The 27,457-nt window shown below is 41.0% G+C and overlaps 2 protein-coding genes across 2 annotated transcripts in view; both read left to right on the top strand.

Moving 5' to 3' along the window:
- The first annotated feature begins 398 nt into the window (after positions 1-398).
- On the top strand, positions 399-3,148 carry LOC124186248 (soluble calcium-activated nucleotidase 1). The gene is made up of 4 exons (XM_046577798.1): positions 399-1,484; positions 1,604-1,807; positions 2,052-2,209; positions 2,360-3,148. The coding sequence occupies exons 1-4, from the start codon at positions 752-754 to the stop codon at positions 2,570-2,572; spliced, it is 1,308 nt and encodes a 435-aa protein (XP_046433754.1). The 5' UTR covers positions 399-751; the 3' UTR covers positions 2,573-3,148.
- A 2,410-nt stretch (positions 3,149-5,558) lies between these two features.
- LOC124186249 (protein rhomboid) overlaps positions 5,559-27,457 on the top strand; it is a 146,952-nt gene continuing 125,053 nt past the window's right edge. Inside the window, exons 1-4 of the mRNA XM_046577799.1 lie at positions 5,559-6,843; positions 8,472-8,871; positions 9,207-9,230; positions 9,593-9,757. Of these exons, the coding sequence (XP_046433755.1) occupies positions 8,653-8,871; positions 9,207-9,230; positions 9,593-9,757 (408 nt within the window). The 5' untranslated portion in view covers positions 5,559-6,843; positions 8,472-8,652. The remainder of the gene's footprint in view (positions 6,844-8,471; positions 8,872-9,206; positions 9,231-9,592; positions 9,758-27,457) is intronic.

Genomic DNA, 27,457 nt, shown 5'->3' with positions numbered 1-27,457 from the left:
AGATTTCAGGCATTTTTTCTAACATTTTCTTAATTTTCGTGAATAAACTGCAGGTTTGTCAGCATCGAAGGTAAGTTAGTGGCTTTTCATTTTGATGATACAATGTAGCTCTTAATGATAGTTTTGTTGATTTTCTCGTTAAACTTGCAGTTTGGTAAAAAATGAAAAATTAGTTGTCTAAAAATTCTTGGCAAAGTCGAATAAAATTTGATCACGTGGGCTTACGTGGTTCGGCAACTCGTTGCACACGCGTATATTGCGCGGTTGCCTGTCAGGACTTACGGCAGGCGTCCCAATTACGTTACCGAATGAAGCTATGTCGCGAGTTTGTAGGAAATACGATTTGATAAAAAAAAAGAGGTGGCGCATGCGCGCCGGAAGTCACAGTTGGCAGACGACGTTCGCCTGACCGAATCACTCCTGCCTCGTTCGCTTGACACGCGACCAGCAGGTGAACCGATCAGGTCAGCTGTCAAAAGAGCTGCAGCGTTGACTTGTACCATTTTCATTGTTTTATTCGCAATGTGTGCGGTGGTGTGATGAGTGAAACATCGTCGTTGACGCAGCAAAACAACCGCGAAAGTAGAAAATAAAACTGACAGCATGTGTCAGTCAGCATACGTGGTATAGATGAGGTGCGATATTGATAACCTAAATACAAACCCAAACTCAAACCCGGTCCCAAATCCCTCGACATCAATCTTCTAGCGAATTTTGTATCGCACAGAAAAAAGTGACGACATGACCGACGATGTTGCATGATGTGCGCGTCGGTGGAGGTACAAATGCAATCAACCATCGATCCACCTCAACTTTTTCAAACGAAGACGCTGCTGTCGGCGAGACAACTTTCAAGAAGAAGAAGAAGAAGAAGAAGAATCGAAGAGAGAAAATGAAGTCTATACGGGATTGGCGCCAGGCTCTACGCACTCCCCACGTTTACAGAGTTGGAAACAGCACCTTTCGGGTGCAGAGCCAATTCCTGCTAGTCGTCGCCGCTGTACTGACGGTCCTGGTGATATTCTATACCTTTCCAAATCTTACCAGTACTCTCAAGTACAGTTTTGCGCACTCTCGTGCCCCTGCTTCCGCCTGCCACTACTACAAGTACAACAATACCTACCCGCTCACCAAGTCGGTCAGAACAAAGGTTGGCTTCTCATTCAGGATAGCCATAATTAGCGATCTTGATCAGGAATCAAGGAACCTCGAGAGCAAGGATTCTTGGTACAGTATCATGAAACGCGGCAGTTTGCTTTGGGTTCCGGAGAGAAATTTTATCTCGGTTACGTGGGACGATAAAGACATCATCCTCCAGTCTTCCTTAGCCATGAAAGGTAGAGGCATGGAACTCTCTGAGCTCGTCACCTTCGACGGAAGACTTCTTACCATGGACGACAGAACGGGCATGATATATTCCATTGAGGGAGACCAGGTGTATCCGTGGGTTATTTTGATGGATGGAAATGGAAAGAATCCCAAGGGTGAGACTTTAAAACTGATCGTTACGTTCCCAACAGCGAGCAAGCTGTAGGGCGATAAGAGGAGCTAGAGATACAAGATTGTCGTCTGATGATAACGCTACTCTGCTTATCATTTTTAGGGTTCAAGTCTGAGTGGGCGACCGTCAAGGACGAACAGCTTTACGTTGGCAGTATGGGCAAAGAGTGGACGACAAGCGCAGGCGAATTTGTTAACAACAATCCTCAGTGGGTGAAAACCATCTCTGTACTCGGAGAAACACATTCGCTGAATTGGGTTTCAAATTACAAACGAATGAGGCAGTCACTCAACATAGAATTTCCCGGTAATATGGAAAAATATGAGGATGTATATTTCCATGCAAGTTTCATTCTGAATCCACTCTGTTGATTGCAAAGTAGTCCACGAAACAGTTGTGCAAACAGATGTACACGTGTTTGCTGCGCAAACAAATTAGCCAAGAATACTTACTTGGTCTAGGCTTAATCAAACAGAAAAATTGGAACGATACCTACGACTGTTATTTAATTTCTGAAATGTACATTTGTTATTCACCTATGTCTTCACAGGTTACATGATACACGAGTCAGGCGTGTGGAGCGACGTTCATAAAAGTTGGTTTTTCCTACCCAGAAGATGTTCGGAGGAACAGTACAACGAAACCAAAGACGAAAGCATGGGGTGTAACGTGCTGCTGACGGCGGATGAAAACTTTTTAAACATCAAGGTAGAGCGGCTGCGAGTGTTTTGCCGGCAGAAATTCTTTCTATTGACATTAACAAATATTCTTTAAACAGGAAGATATATAATCGTAAAGAAGAAGAGAAGAGAAGAGAAAATTTGAGTTCTATGTAATCGTTCGATCTTCGTTTCGCAGGTAACCAGAGTTGGAACTCTGATACCGATACGAGGATTCGCTAGTTTTAAATTCTTGCCCGGTTCCAAGGACGAGATAATCGTCGCCCTGAAAACCGAAGAGAATCAGGGCCGCATGGCTACTTATATTACTGCTTTTACAATCGACGGATTATCGATACTGTCCGAAACCAAGGTTTCTGATAAAAAGTTCGAGGGTATCGAATTTGTATGATATATCAACGACAACGGGCGTGACGGTTATATAAAAAATCTCCACGAGGTACTAATAATGTAATCTCGCGGCTACAGACTTGAAATGAATAATTCGATCACAGTTCCTGCAGCTCGTTTAAAATTGTGTATTATATTTTTATTTATATATGCGTGTACATATTATCGAGAGAAGAGGCATAAGGAAAGGGTGAAACAAAAAAAGAAAAAAATTATATGTGTTAATAGAAAATTTGTTATAATCACATGTTTATTTCTATGTATAGTAATAATTATAATAAGTATTATTATTATTATTATTATCATTATTATTATTACAATCACTTATTAATTCTGCTTATATTGAGAAAAAAATCGATCCACACAACCGATCGCTTTTTCCTTTTTCATCCATCATTCCGTTTGATTCATTTTGTTGTATTTATTTTTCTCTTATCCTCGATGACGAATGAAAGAAAGAGTTTGAAATGAAAAAGGAAACGAGAAGAGGGAGGGGGGGAAAATTTATGTTGCGTCGGCGAACTTTCTCCGATAAATGAGTAGATCAAATAAAAGAAGATATTATTTTTCCCTGATACTTGGATGTCTGCGTATATTTGAAACCAAAAACAAATTATTTTTTTCCGATCTTTGAAGAATCTTTGAAAGATTCTTGCATTAGAATTGTTTTAGGAAGTATAGATTATACTCGAGTGTACGCTAGGCTGTAATATACGCGATGAAAACAAAGTTTCCTCGAATATCGATATCGACATTATTGTTTCAATAATGCGCTGCATTTCGGCAGGCTCTGTGACGTCACGATTAAACAATCGCGAATCGGTCTAACCGCCATTTGTAAACAACGACGTTCGCGGACGCTCGTCGGATCGCCGTTTGCCGTGAGTCTAATATTCTTGTAATATTCTTGCATTAGAATTGTTTTAGAAGTATACATTATATCCGAGTGTACGCTAGCCTGTAATGTACGTGATAAAAAGAAGGTTTCCTCTCATATCGATATCGATATTACAGTTTCAATAATGCGCTGCATTTTGGCAGGCTCTGTGACGTCACGATTAAACAATCGCGAACCGATCCAGCCGCCATTTGTAAATAACGACGTTCGCGAACGTTCTTCGGATCGGCCGTTTGTCGTGCGAGTAATATTCTTTAATTAGAATCATGTTCGAACGTTAAACAATCGTACTAACGCGTGATCAATCAATATATTCGTTCGTAAAGCTTCGTGCCACAATAGCAGCGAACATAAGTATCGCCGGTCGGCCGGTTATCCGTGATGTCGCGTCTCTTCTTGCCGCGACAAGTTTAGACTCGCCGTCGGTGCTTCGCGATCGTTTTCCCGGTGTTCCAAAGTCAATTTTTCGCTCTGTGATATCGTGCTCGATGAAAAATCTGAAATTCCTCGGTTCTATGAAAATTCATTTGTACGGTAGAATCGTTAATCGTCAATCCGATAATTTATAATTTATTTATGATGATTTCTGATGATGTATCCGACGCGAGTGAATCAGTGAGTGCGGATTGATTGTGATAGTTTATATTTAATCGTAGTGCGGTTCAGTGGCCACGTGTTATCGGAGTGATTTTGTGCATCAATCAGGGCATCTGCAGTCACGTACATTCAATACCGTTAAATTCTCGTCGGCGGAATAAATAGTGAGTCAGCAAACAAGAATTTTATAAAGCTCATATTCACGATGCTTCGAGTCAAGACAACGCGGTTCACGCTGCTGCACGATATCAGACATCGACCTCGTCTTCGAATTTGAAGAATCGATCGTAGAAAAGCTGGGCACAAAAAAGAAAATCAAGGAGCAAAACGAGCGTCAATGAACAGAGGGTATTGAAAAAACTTGCCTTCCTGTTGTTTTATCTTGAAATTAAGCTACACGCGTAATTATTTCACATTTTCTCAGTTTCATGCTTCCGTGGAACAATAATAACACGTAGGTTCCTATAATGTAATAACACATTTTGAGACTTTTTCAAATTATTATACCTCGCGCGTTTGTTGCTTAACGTACGTGTACGAAAAAGTGTCGTACGAAAAAGTGTACACGTGTGTCGTACATCGCTGTATATATATATATGTATAGTATGTGTAGAAATGTATTATATTTATGTATACTTTACACCATACAACGCACGAGATGCAGCGCTCAGCTCTTCAACGCTGTTGAATTGCAGCAGCGCGTTTCAGTCCGAGACTCGTATTGATTTTAACCCTCGAAACGACGAGCCAGCGGCGTATATGTATGTTTAACCTACGTTCAGTCGGTAGTAAAAGGATTCAGGGATGTAGGAAATCAGGAGGATGCACGATTTCGTACGTGATTGTGTTACAGCGTGTATGATACGTACACGTGAACGCATAATGTGGGCGAAATTCTCCAAGAAACTATCGAAAAATGTAGAGATGGTGAATTATAAATATAGGAACTAGTCAGATTTTTACATCATCCACGACAAGATCGTTTGCGTACTAGTTTTTTCGCTCTTTATTTATTTTTTTTTTTATTCACTTTTAAACGATCGATAAAATTTTTTGCTACTTTAAGTTGACGTTAGGTTAGTCGATTTAGGTTATCTTGAGGGAAATATTTAAGGGTTGCGGAAAGGATATAAAGAAAAATTCTATATGTATATCCAATACGACAATCGAAGCGATGAGAAGCAACGACAACGAAGATATAGAAAATAACGAATACACATAATACAGAACGGGAACGGAAATTACAAGATGACCGCGGTAGCGAAGAAGAGTTACCAAGGGCGACGCGATGAGACGCGGCGAGAAGGGTCGTCGAGCTCGTCAGACGAGGGGGATGATCGCGGCAGGGTGCAATAACGTCGCCTGTTCGCCGGCCACGAGGGGTTGCCTCGCACCAACACCGAGGCGGCGTCACGCACGTCGACCACCACCACCATCGACACTCTTCTTCTTCCACTTTGCGGGGGGGGAGAGGAATCGGTGCAGGTTGTCGGGGGTGTACGAGGCGGTATCAGGCCGCCCCTACGGGCCGACGGATAGTAGTGTAGTCAACGCGTCACGCTACCCCTGCAGCTACTCGCCGTTGATTCTCCTGTTGTTACTACATACTGCAGTGTGTCGTCGCGACGCCCGTACGCCGGTCCGTCGCGCGCCAATATTATAGGTACGAACATACCTTACATTCTCGTGCCGCGGTCTACGCGGTGAAAAATAGTTGATATACCAACAGCGGAACAAATTGACTACGCGACGAAGCGACGAATCCGTCGGATATATGGATTTGTCTTTGTTTATACATTTTTATTACAGTTTACAAAAACGCGTTTCTATACATCTCGTTTCGTGTGGGCTTTTTTAAGTTACTTCGTTCTCGTAATACAGTTATCATCGTTGTTATTGTTATTATTGTTATCAACGTCGCCACGTGTTCAATGTCAGTTCGTTTCACGAACTTTGCGTTGCGCGCGTTTCGCGAATTTGTAAGGTACATATGTATAGGTATACTTGAATCACCGCGTGTGTGTTTTTAGTAAGTAGTTTTTACACAGGGTAGATCCGCCTGCGTTTATGCAATTTAGGGCGCGCTTTATGTACCGATCGACATTTGCTTAGCGTGAGAACTTTCGGTTAATGGTGAAAAAAGTGGACAAATGACGATCGGTAAAATTTACTCTGAATTGCACGAATGCAGGCGGATTCACCCTGCGTCAAATACACGCGTAAGACGCATACATCTCTTCGAGACGACCCGATATTTGAATACATATATAAAATGAAGCAAAGATACGAGCGTTATCACGGATCGTGAGATTTTTCGGTTTATTATAATTTATAAGGTATAGAACCGCGTGTTACGTAGTAAGACGTATTTGTCGACTGTTTGTGTTCCGGTGATATTGTGGGTGTATATAATTAAGTTCAGTTGTGTGTACAACTTTCATCCCACCTCCGCATGTTCTTCAAACATGCCGACGATGTAGCCGCTCCACCACGCAGCGTTCCGCTACGACTCACACGTACCTGTATTACCGATATTCACACGTTACATTTTATACCTGTAGTGAACGATTTTTATCGTTATTTACGAGTGCCTTCTATTATACGCATACACTGTATATATAGTAAGTGTCGCAGTCGTGCAGTGCAGTATCCGTGTATTTATTTTCGTGGATTATTGTGTGCAGATCATTATCACGACATGAGGGATATCGAGTTTCTGCAGAACTCGCTCATCTTCGCTCGAATCCCGATGCTGCAGAAATCGATAACAAAACCGCGTAGGTGCAGATCGTATTATTGTATGTAAAGTGTGTATTTTTGATAATTTTCTAGATTTATCTCGGCTTAATTTACATTTCTTTTTCTTTTCTTCATACTTTCCGTCCAGGTTTTTTCTGCCGAATTATTACTTCTCCTGTGTTTTTCATTTCTTTAAATATTTTTTTCCCCAAGGATAATGTATATTCGCAAATAAAAAAATACGCTATACACATACCTATAACGAGTGTAATTTTTAATTAGCCTGATTTTATTTTTCTTCTCTTTTTCACGACGAATCGATCGATGTACACAATAATCCTATGATCTATGTGAATAATTATCGTGTGCGTATCTGATTATGCAATAGCGGGTGTATTACGACGGCGTGCGGTAAGAAAGCGTTTTGAACCCGGAACGCTTTTAGGGGTTGCACGTCTTTTAACGCGATGGCGTCCTACGAGCCAAACCGTTGTCATGGCGACACGTGGGTGCCGGCATTGACAGGCTGCAAGGGATGCTGTGTGTGATGCAAGCTAATCCCATGTGCAGGGAATAAGCGTATTTCTAACAACTCGTCGTAAATCGTGCTATACAGTTCTTCAAATTCAATTCCGATGAGATGAGAGAAGGATTTTTCAATTTTTTAAAAAGTTCTCCACCCTTGTAATATCACTCGCGGAGAAATTTCCTTTTTTTGGTCTTACCCTTATTCATGTCTTGTGCGACTAACACGGGGATTTCTATGGTTGTGATGTATTGCACATATAAAATTCGCACACATCGGAAAAATACCGTATATGGGGCATTCGATACCACTTTGACCTGGGTCTGATCATTGTCCTCTCGGATTGGTTCCGCGATTTTTTATACGATTGTTCTCACGTTGAAAGGCTATTGGTTTTGCTTTTTTAGATTCCTTCTATTCGATTTAACTTTTCCATAATTTATTAAAACGATTTTATCTATCGACGCAATATCAAAATCTGACATTTTTTTGGAAAAATACTGTGTTCAACATAATTACAGGAATCGTCGTGGTAAATTTATTCTCTTCTTTTTTCGTTATTCTCTAATTATTCGATCCTCACATTTCACGTCTATATTTTGCTTCTCATGTTTTCACTAACGTTAAATCAAGCAGAGAATCGATCAGCGCGTTGTAGAAAAAAGTAGAAAATAATAGTGTAATAAATAGTTTGCAAAACCTGTGCATGCATGCGGGAATGAAAATTATACACGGATAAAGTGTATGAAATTATATCCGGTATATATCCGGTATATATCCGGTTGCTTTTGTCACGCGAGAAGAGTCGTCTTAGTTCTCCGCTCCTCTCGTTACTTTGGCTATAGATTTGAATTAGGTGCGGGTGAGGCTTCCCCTTGCATTTTTAAGGGTTCCTTCTAGCCCGCGTTTCAATCAGCAATTCGACGCTGTTTCTCTTCCTACCCCAAAGTCCGTATCGAATTCGATTCCGCCCCCCCCCTGCCGCCCTTCTTCTTTTCACTGTACACTCTTTACTGAATTATTTTTTCATTCAAACGATTTGTTGAGTGCATAGGTATATACATAGGTATCTGACATATTATAACAATTATCTGATATTGTAATCGACGATATTTTATGGTGAACGTATTATTGTTTCAGATGCAGTAGGATGCAGGGTGATGAGATAATACCGGTTGAAATATATAACACAAGAAGAAAACGAAGAAGAAGACGAAGGAGATCCGCGCGGTTATATTTACGAATAAATAAACCGCGAGGATAGAATTGAAGCGCAAGGGCGTATAATCGAGGAGAGAAAGACTGGCAAAATTATAAGACAATGCTGATGGCCGGCGGGGGCGGCAGTGCGGGTTCGATTATACCGACGATAGCAGCGGCGGTTGAATTGCAGGAAGAGGAATATGCCTGCAATAGTGAGACTCACAGCGGTGCCGGACTGCAATGCGATGGGGCCGACGGTTACGTCACCGATCACACGGATCTTGGATCGGAAATCGATATCGACGAGTCCGAATTCCGACGGGAGTTCCTCAAGGATGTAAGTATAAAAAACAGAATATATTGCTTTTTTTTCTAGACAGAACAACCGGCGAACGCAGTTGAATGTATACTTTTGGAAATGAAAATGAAAAATAATCTATTCTGAATTAAAGTATATTATTATGTGACAAGGGAATAAACTCGAATGGTCTCATATTTCCCGTAGACGAGGGAAAAAAAAGTTACAAAGAAATAGTATGCCATTTTTTTCCGTGGTTTTTAGTAAAAAAAGTTAACATTATGGTTCAGTCGGGATTAAAAATACATTTTTCATTCTTTTCACGTCAATAATCTTGAACTAAATTTCCCTTGTTTTTTGTTTGTCTGTTTCAGAGATGGAGAATGCTTTTCGACAAGGTGAGACAAAAGTTTTTTAAACAGAGGGCGGGGGAGCTTTTCGTTTCATTTTTGTATACCTACTTGATTACAAGGCTTATTTATTTATTTATTTGCAAAATGGGCAATTACTTAATACAAGTATATAAATCACTTTGGCATAATTATGTGTGTAACAAAAAATACAAATTCATGGATTTTTTAGTTTTAGTTTTTCTAAATTTATTAACAATTATTTTCACAACAAGTTTTCTATAAGTTTCTCTTTCGCTTTCATGGTTAATTTCGACGAAATTGATCGTCTGCTGTTCCGCAGGAAAATTATTTTCGGGTCGAAGAGAAAAAAGAGATCGACGATAGTTTTTTATCCGTTTGTGCTACAGTATGATCCGGAAGGCTTCGGCGAGATTCCTCTCGACGATTTCCTTGTCGCCCTCGACAGTCAGGAATGGAGGGAGGAAGTCCCCGCGAATAAGCGCGACATTCTCAGGGCTCGAGTCAAGGAATCGACGGTCGACGCGATCACCTTTCAGGACTTCGTCAACGTGGTGAGTACTTTTCAAATCCTTAATTTCCATGCTTCGAATAGTACGTAACGAATTTCAAGATCTTATCCCCCCTCTCCCCGCCCCCGAAAAAGTACGTTTACAAACCTAGATCCCCCCATTTTGCCCAAAAAGCTCAATTAGTCTAGCCCCTTCTTTTGCTAAACGAATAGACCATAAAAAAAATTAGCTTATCTAAAACACGTTACGTACGTACATCCCCCCCCCCCCCCCCCCTCTCGATATTGGTAATGCAACAATTTACGATGTTACGTATGATTTGAATGAACACTTCGTTGTTTGAATATTTGAATTGACCACTGTGTAACGCTTATCGGAATTTGTCAAGTAAGTAAGAACGAAGTTATCATTTTTCTTTTCCTCTTTCGTATTTGGATATAATGTATTTGGAGGAATTGTTTTGCCGTTTATTTATTGTGGAAAAAATTTTTGAAAATCGTATTTTTCTCGCAACGTAAAATTACGGAGCGCCTTGTAGTCGTCGTATTATCGATGGTTGGTTAAACGTCGAGGTTCACATTCTTCGCGTACCTTGTGACGCACGCCGTTAACTCCACCCCGGTATACCTATCCTCTCACTTCGGTTCGTTGGTGAGTTTAGAGATGGCGCAACGTGGCCTTGGAAACTGGTATATTAGGATATAAGCATAAAGAAGGCGCGATAGAAAGATTACATTAGGTATCCTATCCATCTATTGAATGATTCGCAAGTTTAGAAAAAAAAATTCTCATTCTCAAATTCTTAATTATTCTCAAAATTATATATCCAACAATTTGCTGTTGTAGTTTCAATTATGATTGCGGGAAAAAAAAATTACGATCTTTTACGTCGGATTAAAAATAAAATCTTAGCTCGCATTTTTTTTCTTAGTAACAAAAATAAACCTGAACGATTTTTTGATAAAAAAAAAAATAATTCGGTAGTAAATTTATAACAATTTGCGGGGCAAAGGAGGTGAAAAAAGAGAAAAAAAAGATCGAAAAGAAACCTCGAATCGATGGGATCAAATCGTTGATGATCAGAGGGATGGACCTCTTTGGGATAGACATCGAATGCCTCGTGTACATATATAACAATTTGGACAGGCGCGGTCACCTCCCATTAACCTAGGTCTCAAGACGTTACCACTATACGTCCGAGTTTCGAAAAACATCGTCCCGTCCCGCCTTCCTCTCGGTCTTCTTCTTCGCCATACCTCACTCAAATCCTACTCGAAGAAAAAAAAAAAAGAAAGAAACACAACAAAATACCCCGCTAAAAGCATTCTTGAATACACCGCATTTTATCTGCGTTTGATCGATCCTTGGTAAACTCTAAACTTATATATTATACATATAGGTATATGATCCACGCTACGCGTCCTTTACATACCCCGCGTGTCGTCTATATCGTAGGTACGTATGTATATAGATACTACACTAAGGTATATTTCAGGGATGAACGTCGTAAAGACACGTCCATAAAATCCCTTGGATGCCTAACTTATACATAGGTTATATATCTTATATGTTTATATATCAAGTGATAAAAAGGGTTCGTTGGATTGGCAAAATACAGCAGGTTGTAATTGTAGGTTATGTGTGTCAGGGACAATTCTTGCATTAGTGTCCGACCGAAACGCGGTTTTCAGCCGAAACCGAAACCGTGACCGAAACTTATATAGTTGGGTGAAAATTTAGTTCAACTTTCATTATACCCTGAAATCTAGTGATTTTCTTAGGTTTTGCAACATATTATTCGATCAGATTAAATAAAAGACTTCGATTCGTTAGGAAATCACTTTATTTTTCAAATCCAATTCCGTTCTTTACCGTTCTTCGAATTGGGACAATTCGTCCGTGATTTATAAAGCCGTTATCCTCCGCCGTTCGCTTCCCAAAGAAAAAAAAAAAAACTGATAGTAACGCGGTGCCCCACTAGGTGGCGACTCTGTTGCCGGTGTCTCTCGCGAGATAATTGACTCGCCTAATCTTCGCTTCCCAGTTGTCTAAAACAGAACGTCCGAGTTCATACGAACAAAGAAAAAAAATAAACAAAGATTTTACATCTTAGAGTCGGGTGAGATTTTTCGCACGTTGCACAAAGTACACGCATATTAGTACATGTATAAGTACACACATACATTATATATAAACGGTATCGTATTTCGGTATATAATCCTTTTTCTTTCCGAAAGACTATTGTACCTATTGACGTATTGAGAAAAAATATTTGACTATACACACGATGCAGAAGAAGAGATGTATCCGTTATGATAATAATAATAATAACAACAACAATAATAATAACAATAATGGAAAGCACGGTTTACGGAATACCCATTGCTTTGTTCGCTATTCTTTTTTTCCACTTTCGAACCTCCGAATAAGTATTCGTATCTTTGCACAGGGGGAATAAAGAGCGACGGGGTTGAAAAATAAGAAATTTAAAATATCCTGAAACGATTTTCCCGTTTTTCTTCCCTCGCTTCTTTAGATTCTTCGAGGCGATTTGAAGGGATATTCGCGTTTAGGGTTACGGGGGTAACGGCAGCTATTCGTCGCTTCGCCTTACCCATTCCCATAGCTTATGCACGCGCGTGTATTCGTGCCTCTTTGTGTGTCTGCGCGTCCGCATGGCGCGGGTTATATACCCTCAATTCATTAACCGCCTGTCCAAACGGCATCTAATTAGGGTAGGAGACAATAGATACGCAAAACATGCCCGATCTCCAAACACTTAAGATAAGAAGGCAACCGAACCGAAACGAGCCGTCAGGGGGGTTAACCGCGTCCTTTTTTCCTCTCATTCCTTTTCTCTTTCTCGAACCGAGGAGAAGCGGAAAGATCGGTTTCGAATTATATTTGTAGCTGTAACTCGTCGTCGCTGCTCGCGACGATCCTTCTCTACTTCTTGATTTGTGCTGTGCTCGAGGCTTATTGTTACATTTCTGTATAATGGTCACATGTTTGATGTATCACATGAAAAAAAAGTATGAAACATCGGAGTGTATAGGAATTAACGCTTGAATTTGTCGAATTTTTGAAACCTTGGAAGTTTAATTTATGCATAAAATTATCATTCTGTCCATTATATAGCTACGAAATTAACAATCGCGTTCTAAAATATATTGCACATTTTTCGTAGGTTAGAAAATTTAAGATAGATTCATGTAGTTACGTTATTCTAAAAGTTCATTACACGTTAAACGAAAATCAGTTATCATTTCCAACCAGTATTGATCCATGTAACTCTATAAGAAAAAAAAATCAAGAAATCTTAGTCTCCGTGGATATTGTGACTTGCACACAATTCTCTAAAAAAATATATATGTTTTTTTCATTAGTTTCGGTATATTCGTCAACGACTTGTGAAATTGCAAAGAACACAAACAGTTTTTCCTAAAAATACTTCGAACACACAACAGCTGACTATCTTAGAGTTGATACGAAGAGCTCAAATTTTTAGGGGAATTTTTTTTTCAACTTGAAAGCGTTCAAGCTCCTGAGAACATAAAAATTCGAAAAAAAACCTATTAAGGACCACCCTTAATGTTGTACACACAATCTCTCTCTATCTTCTCTTCGCAATTTCGTGCGCGTTCGTACAATAAGAAAGAAGCAACTGTGAAATATTTCTGGTCAATATATCTGCGGAATTTCGGGACACCACCCAGGTGTAGGGTCTTACCTGTTAGAGAGAGAGAGAGAGAGAGAAGAAGAAGAAGAAGACGAGAGAGCCAGAAGGAAGAACGAGAAAAAAAAACATCTTCTTTCTCGTACCCCATTTAAGTAACTAAGTATGTAAGTAGGGGGCGGCTGCACGGAGAAGGAGAAAATAATTTTCTCGGACTTTTGCCCATAGCTATTATATTATACCTTAGCGTTTTCGTCGGGCGGCGGTCATTCGGCCAGGTCCGCGCGGTTATTGTCGGTTTTTCGAAAATTATAAAGAGCCGCACAATGTGTCCCTGCATCCAATTCGCTGCTGCTGCTGCTCCAGAAGTTCTTCGGATTTTTGCCGAAGCAGCATCACCACCACCATGAAAAGTCTGAGGCGGTCTGTTTGACGCGGACATCTACAGCGCGGGGGGGGATTTTTCGCTAACTGGACCGACGGGTTCATCCCCCTAACTCTCGCCCTTTATTAGGTATACGCGCACACATCCATCCGCCCTTTGTCGGTGTAATTACACACCCGCTCTCTCAACAAACTCTGCATCCCTTACGCGCTGTGCTTGCTGCGAGGGAAAAAAAACACTTTATAAAGGTTCTTATTCTGTTGCTGCGCTATGTGTATAATGCTGCTGGACATCGTCTGCAAGGACACACAATTGCCTTGTGGATATAATGGGGGTGATTCTTCGTTTTTTTTTTCTTGCTTTCTTCTCTTTTGCTTTTTCTTTTCTCTGTGCGCCCGCTGTTAGATCGAAATCCGGAATTATGTTATTACCTTTGAGAGGGGATCGCGGAATTTTGTCTCCTTTTTTTCGTATATAGTCAACCTCGGCCCACCTTCGGGGCAAACGTAAAAATACCCCAGGCGGAGAGAAAGAGAGGAATGAAACATGTTGAACGTCGTTTTTGAGCCCCCTTTTGCGGTCCTCTATGCAGTACCTTCTTATACGGCTTCTCTTCTTGTCGATTAAACGATTATCGACAGGTACAAGACGATTCAGTCGATATTCTCTATCCACCGTAAATGAAACTGCGACTCGAAAACAAATTTTCTGGTTTCGATTTCGATTAAAGATCGAGTCTCGCGAAATTTTCCACCACATTCTTATCGTTCAAGAAGGTGTATTTTATACAGATAAATATTTTTATGCGAGATTAGATGATTTTATATGTGGGGCATTCCACGCACAAATTAGCAGTATATGTACGTCATCCCCTTTGATTTTAATTATTTTTTGGTATGATGTTCATACCGACTCGAAAGACTCTCCGGAATTTTCAGGGTGAGGTATATGGGCCGCCAATTTGACGTGGAATGTCCCACATACGTAGTAAAAGATATTTGGACACTGTGATTAAATTCCAAAAATTTTCAACCTCGTTTCTTCAACGATATTCTCGATCATGACATTTGGTTTTTCAAATCTCTATAAGAGAAAACTATTCCCGCATTCGTTTTCAAGATTATATTTCTCTTCCTTTTTTTTTTCTCCACGCGTCCTTTCGTATAACTTTGTTCCCTTTTTTCTTTACACGCATCGGCAAGTTACTGGTATAAGTATTATAGGACGTGACGGAAAATAAGGAGTAAAGGATAATCTGTCGTCGTGACAGACCTTTGCAGCTGACCTGAACTCCCTGAAGTTGAAGGAAAAAAAAAAACAAAAAAAAAAAATCCCTTCATCCCTTATCCTCTTTAGCGTATTATGTCGTATTGTATACGAATAATAATATCCGTGGAACTTGTTATTACTTTTTGTTGTCATTGTCATTATCTTTGTATATTCATCATGCAAAGTAGCTTATAGTATGAAAAATACTTGTTTACCTACCCGACTGTTCGTGCGCTATGAGAAAATTTTCGACGAAGAAAGATGAAAATATTCAGCCTATACATTGGGAAAAATGTTTTCTTCGGACAGGAAAAACATCCAGTTATAATTTGTGAATTTTCTGGGTTACAAAATCTTGAGCATATAAAAGAACGATATTTGGACAATATTTTATGAAATATTTATCCAAAAATTTTGAAAACTCAAGCATTGAGAAGTGGTTTTTTGGATAATTAATGATAGCTTTGTCTGAAATCCAAAAAACAAATATTTTCCGTTAGTAGGCGAGTACATCTCGTGATTGAACGAAGGGGTTTTTTTTTCACCGATTACAACTTATTATACAGGGCAACACATGGTGTAGATTTTACCGAAAATTGTACTTTTTTTTCATACTACTCTGACAAGATTCAAATTTCCATTTTTTTATGTTTATTTGTAAATTTCGTACAAAGCTGTGATGAGTTATCCTGAAAATCAGTTCTCGACGGCTTGATTTTCACAATTTTTCTATGAATATTTCATATAAAAATATCGTTTAACCCGAGTCGAATTTTGAAATTCTGTGTGATATTCTGTCAACGAATAAAGGGAAACGGCGAAGGTTTGAACTTCACACCTTTCAGTTGTATATACAGAAAACGTAGGGATACAGTGGCTTTGTAAATCTCGGAAAAATAGCCTAACTGCCGAGGCAAGAGGGTAAAGGAGGCACGACGACCTCCTAAGTTAGTTTAAAATCAGTTTAACTTATTCCAAATCACGATTTTCACCATTATATTGCGCAGGAGTCCGAGTTTCGGGGCGTCCAGCCTGCGGCCGGCTATACACAGGCTAATTCCCTTCTACCTCCGTGCAGCCTTCTTACTCACGGACAATAACTCCCCCGTTATTGTGTAAATTATTTACCTTGCACCGCTCGGTTTCCCTCTCATCTCATGCCGATGCACAAATCTCCCAGCTTCTGCTTGTCGCATCGCAGGTATAATACACGTTCACGGACGGGCAAAGTCGGCACCCGTGAAAATTTTTCACGATTTTTCTTCAACTTTGAAAAAACGTTCGATATTTCATTATTTGCTTGCCCTGGGAAGCTTCAAACACGAAATCGGATATATATTTTGAAAACTTAGAGAGAGACAGGCAATATGGACACCCTCTAAAAATTTGCAAGATTCTCCTTCTCAAGTCATTATTTCTATTTATGTGTTTTTTTTTCCTCAATTAAATTGTCGTTTTTTTCAACTCGTTCTTCTTACGCACTGCTTTAAAATCGAACCCGTATTGGGATGAAAATTGAGCGAAACACGAATCGAGTTGGGGTGGAAGGATTCTGGGATAGGAAGAAAGGTTGCATTTTCGCACTTTGGTTATTTCCGATTTCCCGCTTACTACCTACGCACGCACGTAGTGTATAACTATACCTATGCAAATACCTACAGTACGTACCGAGTACCTGCAGCACGCACCTGACTTACGTACCCGAAGAGCGTGCTCCGGCGCCTACGACCCGGATTAGCGCTACCGTTGAATCTTACCCGTAGGGGCTGAGCTACCGATGCATTTTATTATTCCGTTTCGGGGCTAAGGAGGTGTGGGAAAACGTTATCCTTACATTACTGTTCTTATTATTGTTATTTATTGCGGAGGGTTGGAAACGGTGAAAAGTTAGAAAGTAAGGAGAGTGAGAGAGCGAGAGAGAGAGAGAGATCTTGGAGGTGTTGTTATTATATAAGAATTGAAATTTTTATATATTGTAACGAAAGGAAATGTAAAAGTTGACAAATAAACAGGAAAGCAATTATTTGAAAATAACGAAAATTTCAAGAAGCGAGGATGACGGAAGTTCAGAAGCGAATCCATACATGCCGAAACTTTTATGTCCCTCTCTCTCTAAATTACCAGTTTTTCATATCCTGTTCAATGCGTTATTATATTTACTTTGTTATTTGGTTCATTTCTTACTTTATTGTTATCCAAATACTGGTCTACTTTGCTATATTCACTTTTATCTTCTTGATTTCTTAATCTGGGTTATACTTGCTACGTATCTATTTTGCCCCAAAGTATTCGAGGGCATAAAATATACGATTTATCTATCTATCTCTCTTTCTCTCTTGCTCCATCTGTGCTTATTCGTGACATTAGAAGAGAAAATACCGAATACAGCACCAAGAAAAAAAATTGAGCACCATGAAAGGAAATGAACCCCCTGCAGCCGTACCACCCTTATGTGCAGTATATATACATACATACCTTATTCTTTTTAGAAATTCTCATTTTATTTCCTTTCGTACATAATTGAAGGACGTAATACATATCTACGTGTATATTGTATATACGAATAATCGATTTAGACCCTCCTTTCGCAGATTATTGTTCGATTTCTTTTCTCCTCTTCTTTTTACGGAAAATATTGGTTCACTTCCGCCCATATGTGCGTTACGTACGTGATGAAATTTCTTAATGTGAAAAGAAATTCGAAAGAAGATAAAAAAAAAAATCGGAACAAGCCCAAAAAGTAAATTTGCAATTAGTTTTTTCTTGTTTCTAATCTTATTCTTCCAAATTAAAACTTTGTATTGAATTAAAACTATTTTATGAGATCGAGCTCTTCTCGAAACATCAACTGTAGACTTGATATTACAAGTTTGGGTCTTGTTTGTGACGTAAATTGATATTACGGTGATTGATATAAGGAATAAATAAAACAATTTTATTCATGATACTTCATAAATTTAAAAAAATTAATAGAAGTAAAAAATCAACTTAGCGCGATGTTCCACACAACGTAGAACGCTCATCTTTTCACCGGAAATTTTCTGTTAACCTGAAAAAACTTTCAGGGGGCGCGTGGCAGAAAATCGCAAATTATTTTTTTCTAAAACACCCTAATCTATATGTATATATACAGCCATGGGGAATGTGCGATTTACACGTATATCGTACGTCGACGTGTCTGACATCTGGGGGGCGCGAGATAGGCGGTGAGGGCGGCGTTATAACCTAATACGAGTATCACTGTATAATATAACGCGTCTTTATGCATGTGCGGTGTGTGCGTGTGTGTGTGTGTGAGAGAGAGAGAGAGAGAGAGCCATTGAAAACGCGGTTCTTCTCTCTTCTCCTTGCTGCGGTAGCGGCAACTTCCGGGCACGTGCTCGGCACGTCCTATACGTGTATACATGTATCTACATACGCAAGTATATACTTATATGTATATACGCAGAGAGGAACGCGGTGTATAAGCGGCATCTGCCTCCCCAGCTTCGCCGCCACCCCCGCCGCTATCGTGTTACCAAAACTCGAAAAGCCCAAACACCACTTCACGTGTCTCGTTGACAAGCCCATAAGCGTTCCTTGTATATCCGCATCCATTGCATACTTATGGAGCTTGTGGATTTATAAGCACTGTAAGAAGAAATGACGACGGAAGTCGGAAACGGGGAGATAGAATATCTGACAAATAATCAGCCCCGTTTGAAATTTAGAAATATGCAATACAGGGAAGAACAAGCGGCTTTATAGGCTGAACGTCAACCAGTTTTCGAACTTTACGTTTTCACACCGCAGGTTCCAAGTTCATAGAACAAAAAAATATTCATGTCCAATTCGAAACTCGAACTACAAATTCTTGATACCGGTACTTGAATACCACATTACATGAAAATATTACGATTTTTTAAAAATATTTTGTACAATTATAATGTATCCATTGTAGTACAATGGATAAATTTTAGAATTCTAACTTTGGATTCGTGATCGGAGACTTTCAAAACCCCTGGGGTACTAATTTTCATTCGAATCCGTTCATCCGTTCTCAAGATATCATTAGATACGTTACGGGATGAAATGAAAATTTCTTTTTTTCCATATCCTTTCACCCAGTTCTCAAATATCACGAATCTTTTATATTTTTTTATTATACAACCATGTATTAAGGGGCGAACAAATGAACCGTGTAACGCATATTATATCATCGATTTAGCAAACAGTTTTATAAAGGTCGGTCTACATGTAACTACCTATGGTAGGCATATGGGCATAAACTTCGAATTGTGATACGCGGTTATATTACATGTTATTGTCCACATCTTGGACGTGCGCGTGTGTGTGTGCGTTACGGGCAGAGCAGCCCTGGATTTCGGATACACCCCCAGTCACTGCCGCCTGTATAATGGAATACATATAATAACCTCCTGCAGAGGTTTTGGCCCGCGAGTAGCAGAGGCGATATTGAGGTGGCAGAACGAAACTGCTGCAGGAGCAGCAGCAGCTGCTTGTCTTTCATCCTATATGCCTGTTTGTGCATGCAGCATACGGATACAGTTATACTTCGCTTTCGAAAGCTCCAATCCTCAGATAATTTTCGTATTGTACTCGAGTATATGTCATCGTTATTACCATCGCGATTGGTTTCATTCACGTTCGCACACCAGCTTGTAAAAATTAAAGATTCCTCTTGTCATTCGTATTTACAACGATTTTGAATATAAGACAGAGAAAACTTTGAGAATTAAATGAGAAAACTAAAAATAAAAACGAAGCACATAAGTAAACAAACAAACCAATAAATAAGTAAATAAATAAAAACAGATGAATAAGTCAGTAAATTATTAAGTAGGTCAACACATAAGTATAAGAGAGAGAGAGAGATTCAAGTCCGAGGACGGGTAAGAAATGCAAAGCGGTTGCTGCATCTCGATAGTCAGATTCAGGCTCTCTGATCCCCATTGTCCGATGCTTGAAGATCGATGTATTTTTGTTGTTTCTTTTTTTAGTTTACCCTTCGTTCTTCTCTCCCTTTTCTATTCCGAATCCACGCTATTGGCATGTTATTGGCATGTCTCTGAGAGCCAAGCATGTTCCGATCTTACCTCAACCGCCTCGATCCTTATAGGTATAAAAGTACCTATCGTAATCCCGTCGGAGAAAGGAACGAGGATTCTTTTGTATGTAGATATATTCCTTCGTGCATTTTATAGATAAATGCGATTCTACCTCGTAGTTCCTCTCCCTCTTTCATTCCGTCGCGTCCTTTTCTGAAATACGTTTTTTGGTCATATTTCTTCTTCCACAGTCGGGAAATGATCATGATTGGTATCGTGTATAACATACCAGTAAATTGTGCGAGAGATTCCCTACTGCAGTTTGTATATTGCACAATGACGAATGATCCAAAACCGATAAAAAGTAAGTAAATTCCATCTGACGCGAGAACAGATTATGGGGGTATAATAATTGCATCTACATACACCTGTTACACAATCTTTGAATTAGCTGACAGAGACCGTAAGGTTAACTCGCGAAGTCCGTTGTAAGTTTGTCGCTGCGGAAGTAGGTCGATGAATGCAGTTGCTTATATACGAAGTTTGGATGTCGGTGTTACAGTGCTGGTTGTGTAACGGACCGGTGGAGAAAATGACGTGGAGGAGGAAGGAACCGGAGAAGTGGATCGTTCTCGCAGTCAGTTCTTCTTTGAAGTAATCGTAGATTGAGTTTTAGGTTGAGTAGTGTTGCGCAGACAGTTTGTACTTACAGAGATGTAGCGTAGCCGGGAAACACACCAACCACCCGAGTAAGTCCGTCCGCCACGTGATGTGCCCCAGGTGGTGTTAACTGCCATTAGGAATTAGCGCAGGTATTGGTTGGTCGGTTTCCACTCGCGAATACACTGTATTATACATGTAACGCAGACGACGGTAACTGTAGCCGTCCGGAATCGAAGCAGGATACCCATTCCGTCGCCTAAACCCCCAGAAGACCGTATTACCATCGCTACGGTATTCCGTGTCGAAGACACCCGGTTATACCTACCTCTGTCCCTTTACCAAATTATTATACCAGAAAGCCTTAATGTCCCGTATAAATTCATATGAATTAAGGGAACTCGCTGTCGGTTAATTAAGACCACGTCGTTGCGTGAAGTTTGTTACTGTCCTCGATTATTACCCCGGTCCTTTGGAATATCGATGACGATTCTGTACTATAAATTGCTATTAATTATACGCACCAATTTCGTCGTCGTGCAACATTAATTCATTCGGATAGCGTGGAAAAAATAAAAGCTCGAGACGAAAGAGATAGTTGAATAAAAACTGATATCATGAAGATCTGAGTATTTCTATTGTAGAGAGTTTAGAGGGAGTTTGAGAGCTGAGGGCACGCGTTCCGAGTTTATATACAGTGTATATATATATATATATATATGTATATGCATGTTTCTGTGTGCACAGATTGATCTATTCGGCGGATATACTAGCACACAAATACACACAACTCTTATAAGTACCACCAGGTGGGTTTTGGTCATATTGGTAACTAGATCCGAACCTGCCCACAAACCCCCTGCGCGCCCTCAACCAGATGTTCCCTTACCTTTACCCTGGTTTCTGTCGCTGATGCAGGAAAGCTTCTCGGCATTAGAAATTTTCAATATTTCTCATTTTCTATCTCGTACACTTTTTGCCCGCTTATTTCTTGCCTTACTTTTGTATTCGAGAACTTGTCAAGGCAGAAGAGTCTCGGTGATGCGTTGGTCGCTTAGGCGTATCGACAGATATCGCAGGCATCATGCGATGCGGGCACTACTGTATTTTAGATCGAACCAAAAAACGACAAATCATCACTTTACCCACGATTTTGGTTGGGTGGGTGGAGATTTGACAAACCGAGATAAAAGAGACGAAATAGCCGAATTGAAAAGGATAAACACCAGCGAACGAGGAGAGGCACGTCGGAGCTTGCAGAGATCAGCCAGATGGCAGATGCCGGGATAGAGAGGAGAAAGGCACACGTGCGTGTGCGCGTCCAGACTCGAAATTCGGAATTCCGTTGTCGAGTTCGGTAAACAGAAAGTGACAGTCGGCTGCAGGTTGTTTGCCGCTATCCTCTTTCACCCCCGCCTTTCACTTATACGCCAACTCCTGGCCCACCAACCCTTCCTTCCGTAGGTATACCTACTCTGATGTTCGTACACCTGGTTCGTGCATGTGCATACCTACACTACAGAAAGCTAGTTTTTCCCTTACCGTTCCGTGTTTCGTAGTTATCAGGGTATTATTTTTCACTTTTATCGATTCAAACGCGAGAGTATATCGAAGGAAGGAAAGAATCTCGCGAGGAGGAAGTGGAAGGAAGTGGGAGTAGGTAGGTAGGTACCTGATAAAAAAGAACAAAACGAAAAAATAAAAGACCACACCGAACAAACAATGCGCGCGGCTTCCCAGATGCATCCGGTCTCTTATTTCATCAACCGCCGATCCCTTCATAATATTCCATCCATATGTGTATAATACGTTATATACTTATGGGTGTGTACGCTGCTCGTTCCCGCCTGCCGTTAGGTAGGTACTGCAGCCAGCCCATCAGGCACGTGCCCGGATCTCTGATTACCGATCAAGCCTGAAGTGTACACCCTATACACGCATGCACTCGAGTAGTTGGTATCCATCGCCGTGAGCTACATGAAGAATAGCTTTGGAGTAATAAGAATAGGGCTATAGTTGAAGGTAGGTACCATAACTCAGCGATTCGGGGTTTTGATATGAGCCGCGGTACGACATCCTCTGTTTTTGTCAAATCATTAAGCTTCTGAGAAATCGTCGAATTCAATACTGTATCTCAAAGAATTTTTATACAGTTGTTGGAAAATTCAGCAGAAGTGGCAACGCGACCATGGAAACTCCACAAGGAGACCGAATTCCATGTACACAAATAACTGTCTGAAATAAGATGGCACTGGTGTTTCGTATGCATCGAAGACAGTGGAGGGAGTATAAGGTGGTAGTGAAAATTTTCCACGAATCACATCGCAAGATCATTGATTAGCCGAGTGGTACTAAAAATAAATCTAATGCGTACGATTACTGTGACAAGTTTCGTCAATTCACCCATTTGAGTTCAGTCTCCTTATAGTATTTCCCACGCACGCGCCTTTCACTTTTATAGTATAATGTAATATAATAGACCCAGCGAAGTCTCGATGTGGTGGTGGTAAGAAAAAAACTTGAAGAAAAAGGACTAAATTACGATTGAGGTAGATTAGAATAGTGGTTATGAGACACAGAGAAAGGCAGACAAAGTACACACGTCCTAGTCGTGATTGTGACGAAGCAGGAAACAGCTGGGGGGCCGTGAAAGCAGCAGCCGCGAGCAAGCGGTCGCGGTCGCGTGGCACTGCAGCGGTTTCGTATGTACATTATACCTTGTGTAGGTATTCCTCCCCCTATTTTCAAGCTGCACTATGCGCTCCTTGTGACTGCATGTCAGCACAAACCCCGTGTGTGTAGGTAACTATTCCTTTCCCTTGTTCTCTGCATCCGCATCCTCATCCTCCTCTTCTTTTTCCTACACATGCACATACGCATATACATGTAGGTACTTCGTCGACCTCGAATATGACTCTTGAGGAAACAACACCAATGGTGCAGTCTCCTGACACGCGCCATGTGTGACCTTAGAGTGCGTTAGTTGTTAGTACATAGAAGCGGATGAATTTGGCGACTGCGTCTCACTCTCGTCATCTCCATCAGCCGCAATCGTGTAAACGTTTGAACTACCGCACCCTGCAGTCCATATACGTTCGTCGTCGTGGTGTCGGTCTGTTCCTGCTGCAGTCTTGTTAGGTTAGGATCGCTTGACGCCGTTTACTCGGGGTACGCTGGCGGTTAACGCGACCCTCATCGTCATCCTCATCCTCATCCTCATCATCGTCCTCATGCTCTTTCAGCCAGGCGCCCGGCACGCGGCCTCTTCTCTCGCCTCCCCGCTTCCTCTCCACACTTTACAACCTAGGTACACACTTCTTGCATCAGCTGCCTTTCTGCCCCCATGCCTATGAGAGGGCTATTTCAGAACGTTGAGTTCAGGACAACAGATTCGAGCCAAGGTCAAGGTCGGGAACTGTTTTGAGGTCGACTAAGTTTGGTTAATGTTCACCCTTCTCTTACTCATTCCCTGATTTGTTTGCTCATGTTCATATATACACTGGTTAATTCGACGGTCGAGTGATTGCCTTCTAGATTAGTTATGATTAATCCATTCATTGGTTTACCCGTCATATTCGTTGCATTGTAATTTTGACTAATCAGCTGGTGATCCACTGTGTTATTCGTTCATTTATCATCCTTTACCCTGAGTAGTGCCTGTGGAATATTTCGTTCTTTATTCTTCGACATTCCTCACTTGCTTATCGATTCGATCGTGAAAAATATATATTTTATCGCAATTACCCGAAGAAGAGTTACAACCGGCTTAAAGAATAGCAGTATGGGTATGCTTGTAGTATATTTTTAAAGACGTACGACGTGGCTGGAAGAAGGGGGTTGGTTTCAGGGATTAAGCCATTATACACCTACCTACCTATATACCTACCTTATACCTTTCCACCTACCCACTCAGCCATATATACTCACCCAAAACGATATATTTTCGCTCCCCGATCTGATTTGTCAGCACTATGTATACACGCACATCACTATTCCGTGCAGACCGAGAGAAAAAGAGGCTGGCTAGGCTGGGCTGGGCTATAAGTACGCCCTGGGCCCAAAAAGACAAATGGGTCGGACCAGGGCGGAATATCTTGTGCCAATTACCCTGACAACGGGGGGCCTCAAGGGACCCCAACAATTCCCCGTTGATCCTGGCAGGAAAAAGTTGCGTTTTTCTCCCTCCTTTTGTCTTCGTATACCTTTAATTATTTGCAGAGTTTTTACGCGCAAACATGTCACCTGTAATTTAAATTTTTTGGAGAATATTTTTCACGCTATTGCCAAATCACAGTATTATCAAAGGTTCTTTTGAAATGTTTGTCGCGAAAAATCAGGAACAGGGAAAACAAAAAAAACGTGATCGAGGTGTGCGTGGCAGCAATGGAATTCGCCTTCGTATATCTTGCACAACTTGGGTTTCTTACTACCTCTTTCCTTATCTATATTTCTTATATAAAACATATAGCAGTGTATAGGAAATAGAGAAATGTATGGAAATTTATGCAAAACGTGGTAGTTTGGCGGGCAGGGAGGGGGGGGGGGGGGAACGTACCTGATGGTTTTCGCAGGGCGCCAAGAGAGCTAAGAAACAAATTTCCGTTTGATATGGGGAACAAGATTGCGCCCGTAGGTATTATTATTATTGTTATTATCGTACGGTGCCGTGTGCACAACGTTGTGCCATATATGTATATATTCATGAAAGAGAGAAAGAGGAAAGCTACAAAAACGTGAACCGATTTTCGAGAGACGAATCTGTCGTACCCCATACCATTATACTAAACCAAACCTTATACCTATTACTAGGGTGTCATCGTTTTCGTAAAACCAACTTAAATGAACGTCGAGGAGGCTTTTGCGCGAGTTAAACGCTTTCATTTCTTTTACACCCCTCTATCCGTCTCTCTATTTTTTCCCCTCCATCTCTCTCTCTATCTCTCACTCCCTCTCACTGCAGCCGATTATTTATATCCGTATACGAAAAAAGGAAGGACGATACGCCGCGATAGGTATACCTTTTATACCCTACACGACGAAATTTCACACCGTTGAATCTCTGCCCGCAAATTGAGATCCTTATCTGACAAGACAGGTGCTCCTGGCGCTTTTCGAAAATGAAATAGAAAGAGAACGAAATGGAGAAAAAAGAAATCCCGACTAGGCTAGAGGATTGCAAGTGCAGAGGCGTCGATGGGTAGGTTTCTATTCAAGGACGATTTTCACAAACTATGCATACATGTACGTAAGAGCAAAAAAATGGAGAGAGAAAAAGAAACGAGAGTACTGTGAATAATGCCAAAATGAGAAAGAATAATCTAGAAAGTGGTGGGGGTGGTCGACGAAGGGATAAAGGCGAAAGGAGGAACGTTCGATCGGATACCTGCAGCACGGGCATTCCGGTTAATCTCTGTTAAACGTAGGCACTACCTTAGGTAATTAAAAATTGATTTACATTGTGAACTGTTCTCCTCTCGATGGCCGCTCTCGAGTCACGTTAGGCAGGCATGGTATGCTATAGTCGGCAATGATCCACACGCCGCACCTGTGCCTGCTGCTGGGTTCTCGTCTCTCTCTCTCTCTTTCTCTCTTCCTCTTCCTCTTCCTCTCGTTTGTTGTCTGGGGTCCAAAGATAAGCCTCGGTCGCCGTTGGCGCGTCGGCGTTGAGCGTCGAGAGAAGAGAAGGTAACCAACCTCGGTACTCTTTGGGGGTAATTAATGAAACCTGAGGCTGTCGCTGCTGTGTGAGACCAGCTGACACGCTTGACGCCCATAACTCGTCAACCGCGAAGCTTGGAAGGTAGGTTGTAGCGGTCGTCGGACAGACAGACCCCCAACGATCTCAACGCCAAAAGCTAATACATTCATCCATATATCCCATGTACTCTGCTCTCGACAACAAGCCAACCGCCCCTTGTCCACCACCTTCTATGCCGGGACTAATCCTGGTGTGAATTTACTCGCTCGGACTTGAGCGTTTGCAAATTTACCTTATACATATACCCACCCTGAGTTAACCATCCTCAATACCTATGACACTACTGGGTGACCTGATTCTACACTGTAAAGTCCAACTGATGTTCGGGATCGATATATTGAGAAACTCCGGCTCTTCGAGAATCGCTCCAATGTTGGATGGAATATTTTATTCCACAAAGTGACTTTTTCCTTCCTCGATGCCATATGGAGACAGCGATCAGAATTTTCTGTCCTTATTCTTGTAACTTTTATATTCATTCTTTATTGCGTCCTTTTCGGTTTACCTTCTGAAGAGGATTAAGGTATTACGAGGTATGTTGTGATGCAGATGCCGGTCTTGATCACTACAAGATCGAGTCAAAGAGCATTTTCCTTTTTTAATTACAAAGCGCTAAATTCTTACACGCAGTGAATGCATGTGTCTGCCTTGAAACCTTATTTAGGGAGTCTCTATTTGTTTCCAGAGAATATTGTCTGTCACCCTGTGTGTACAACGTACACCCTGCATACATGTATGATCTAGACTGCGGTCTGCAGGGATCACCGGTTAGTCACGGTCTTCCTCTGCATTGCGTATGTATGTACATACATACATTATACATACCTGCATATCTTTACCTTCGGTGTATATCTAGTACCTACATGGTTAGGGAAGTGCAGGGTGGGTTTGTCGCTAAAGGATATTGCAACATCTCTCTCGTCGATGTGAGCTCGGCGCTCAATCG

The sequence above is a fragment of the Neodiprion fabricii genome, chromosome 7 (assembly GCF_021155785.1).
Source record: "Neodiprion fabricii isolate iyNeoFabr1 chromosome 7, iyNeoFabr1.1, whole genome shotgun sequence".
In the NCBI taxonomy this organism is placed as follows: Eukaryota; Metazoa; Arthropoda; class Insecta; order Hymenoptera; family Diprionidae; genus Neodiprion; species Neodiprion fabricii.
Note: the sequence above shows the minus strand (reverse complement) of the source record. Positions and strands in the feature narration are given on the sequence as shown.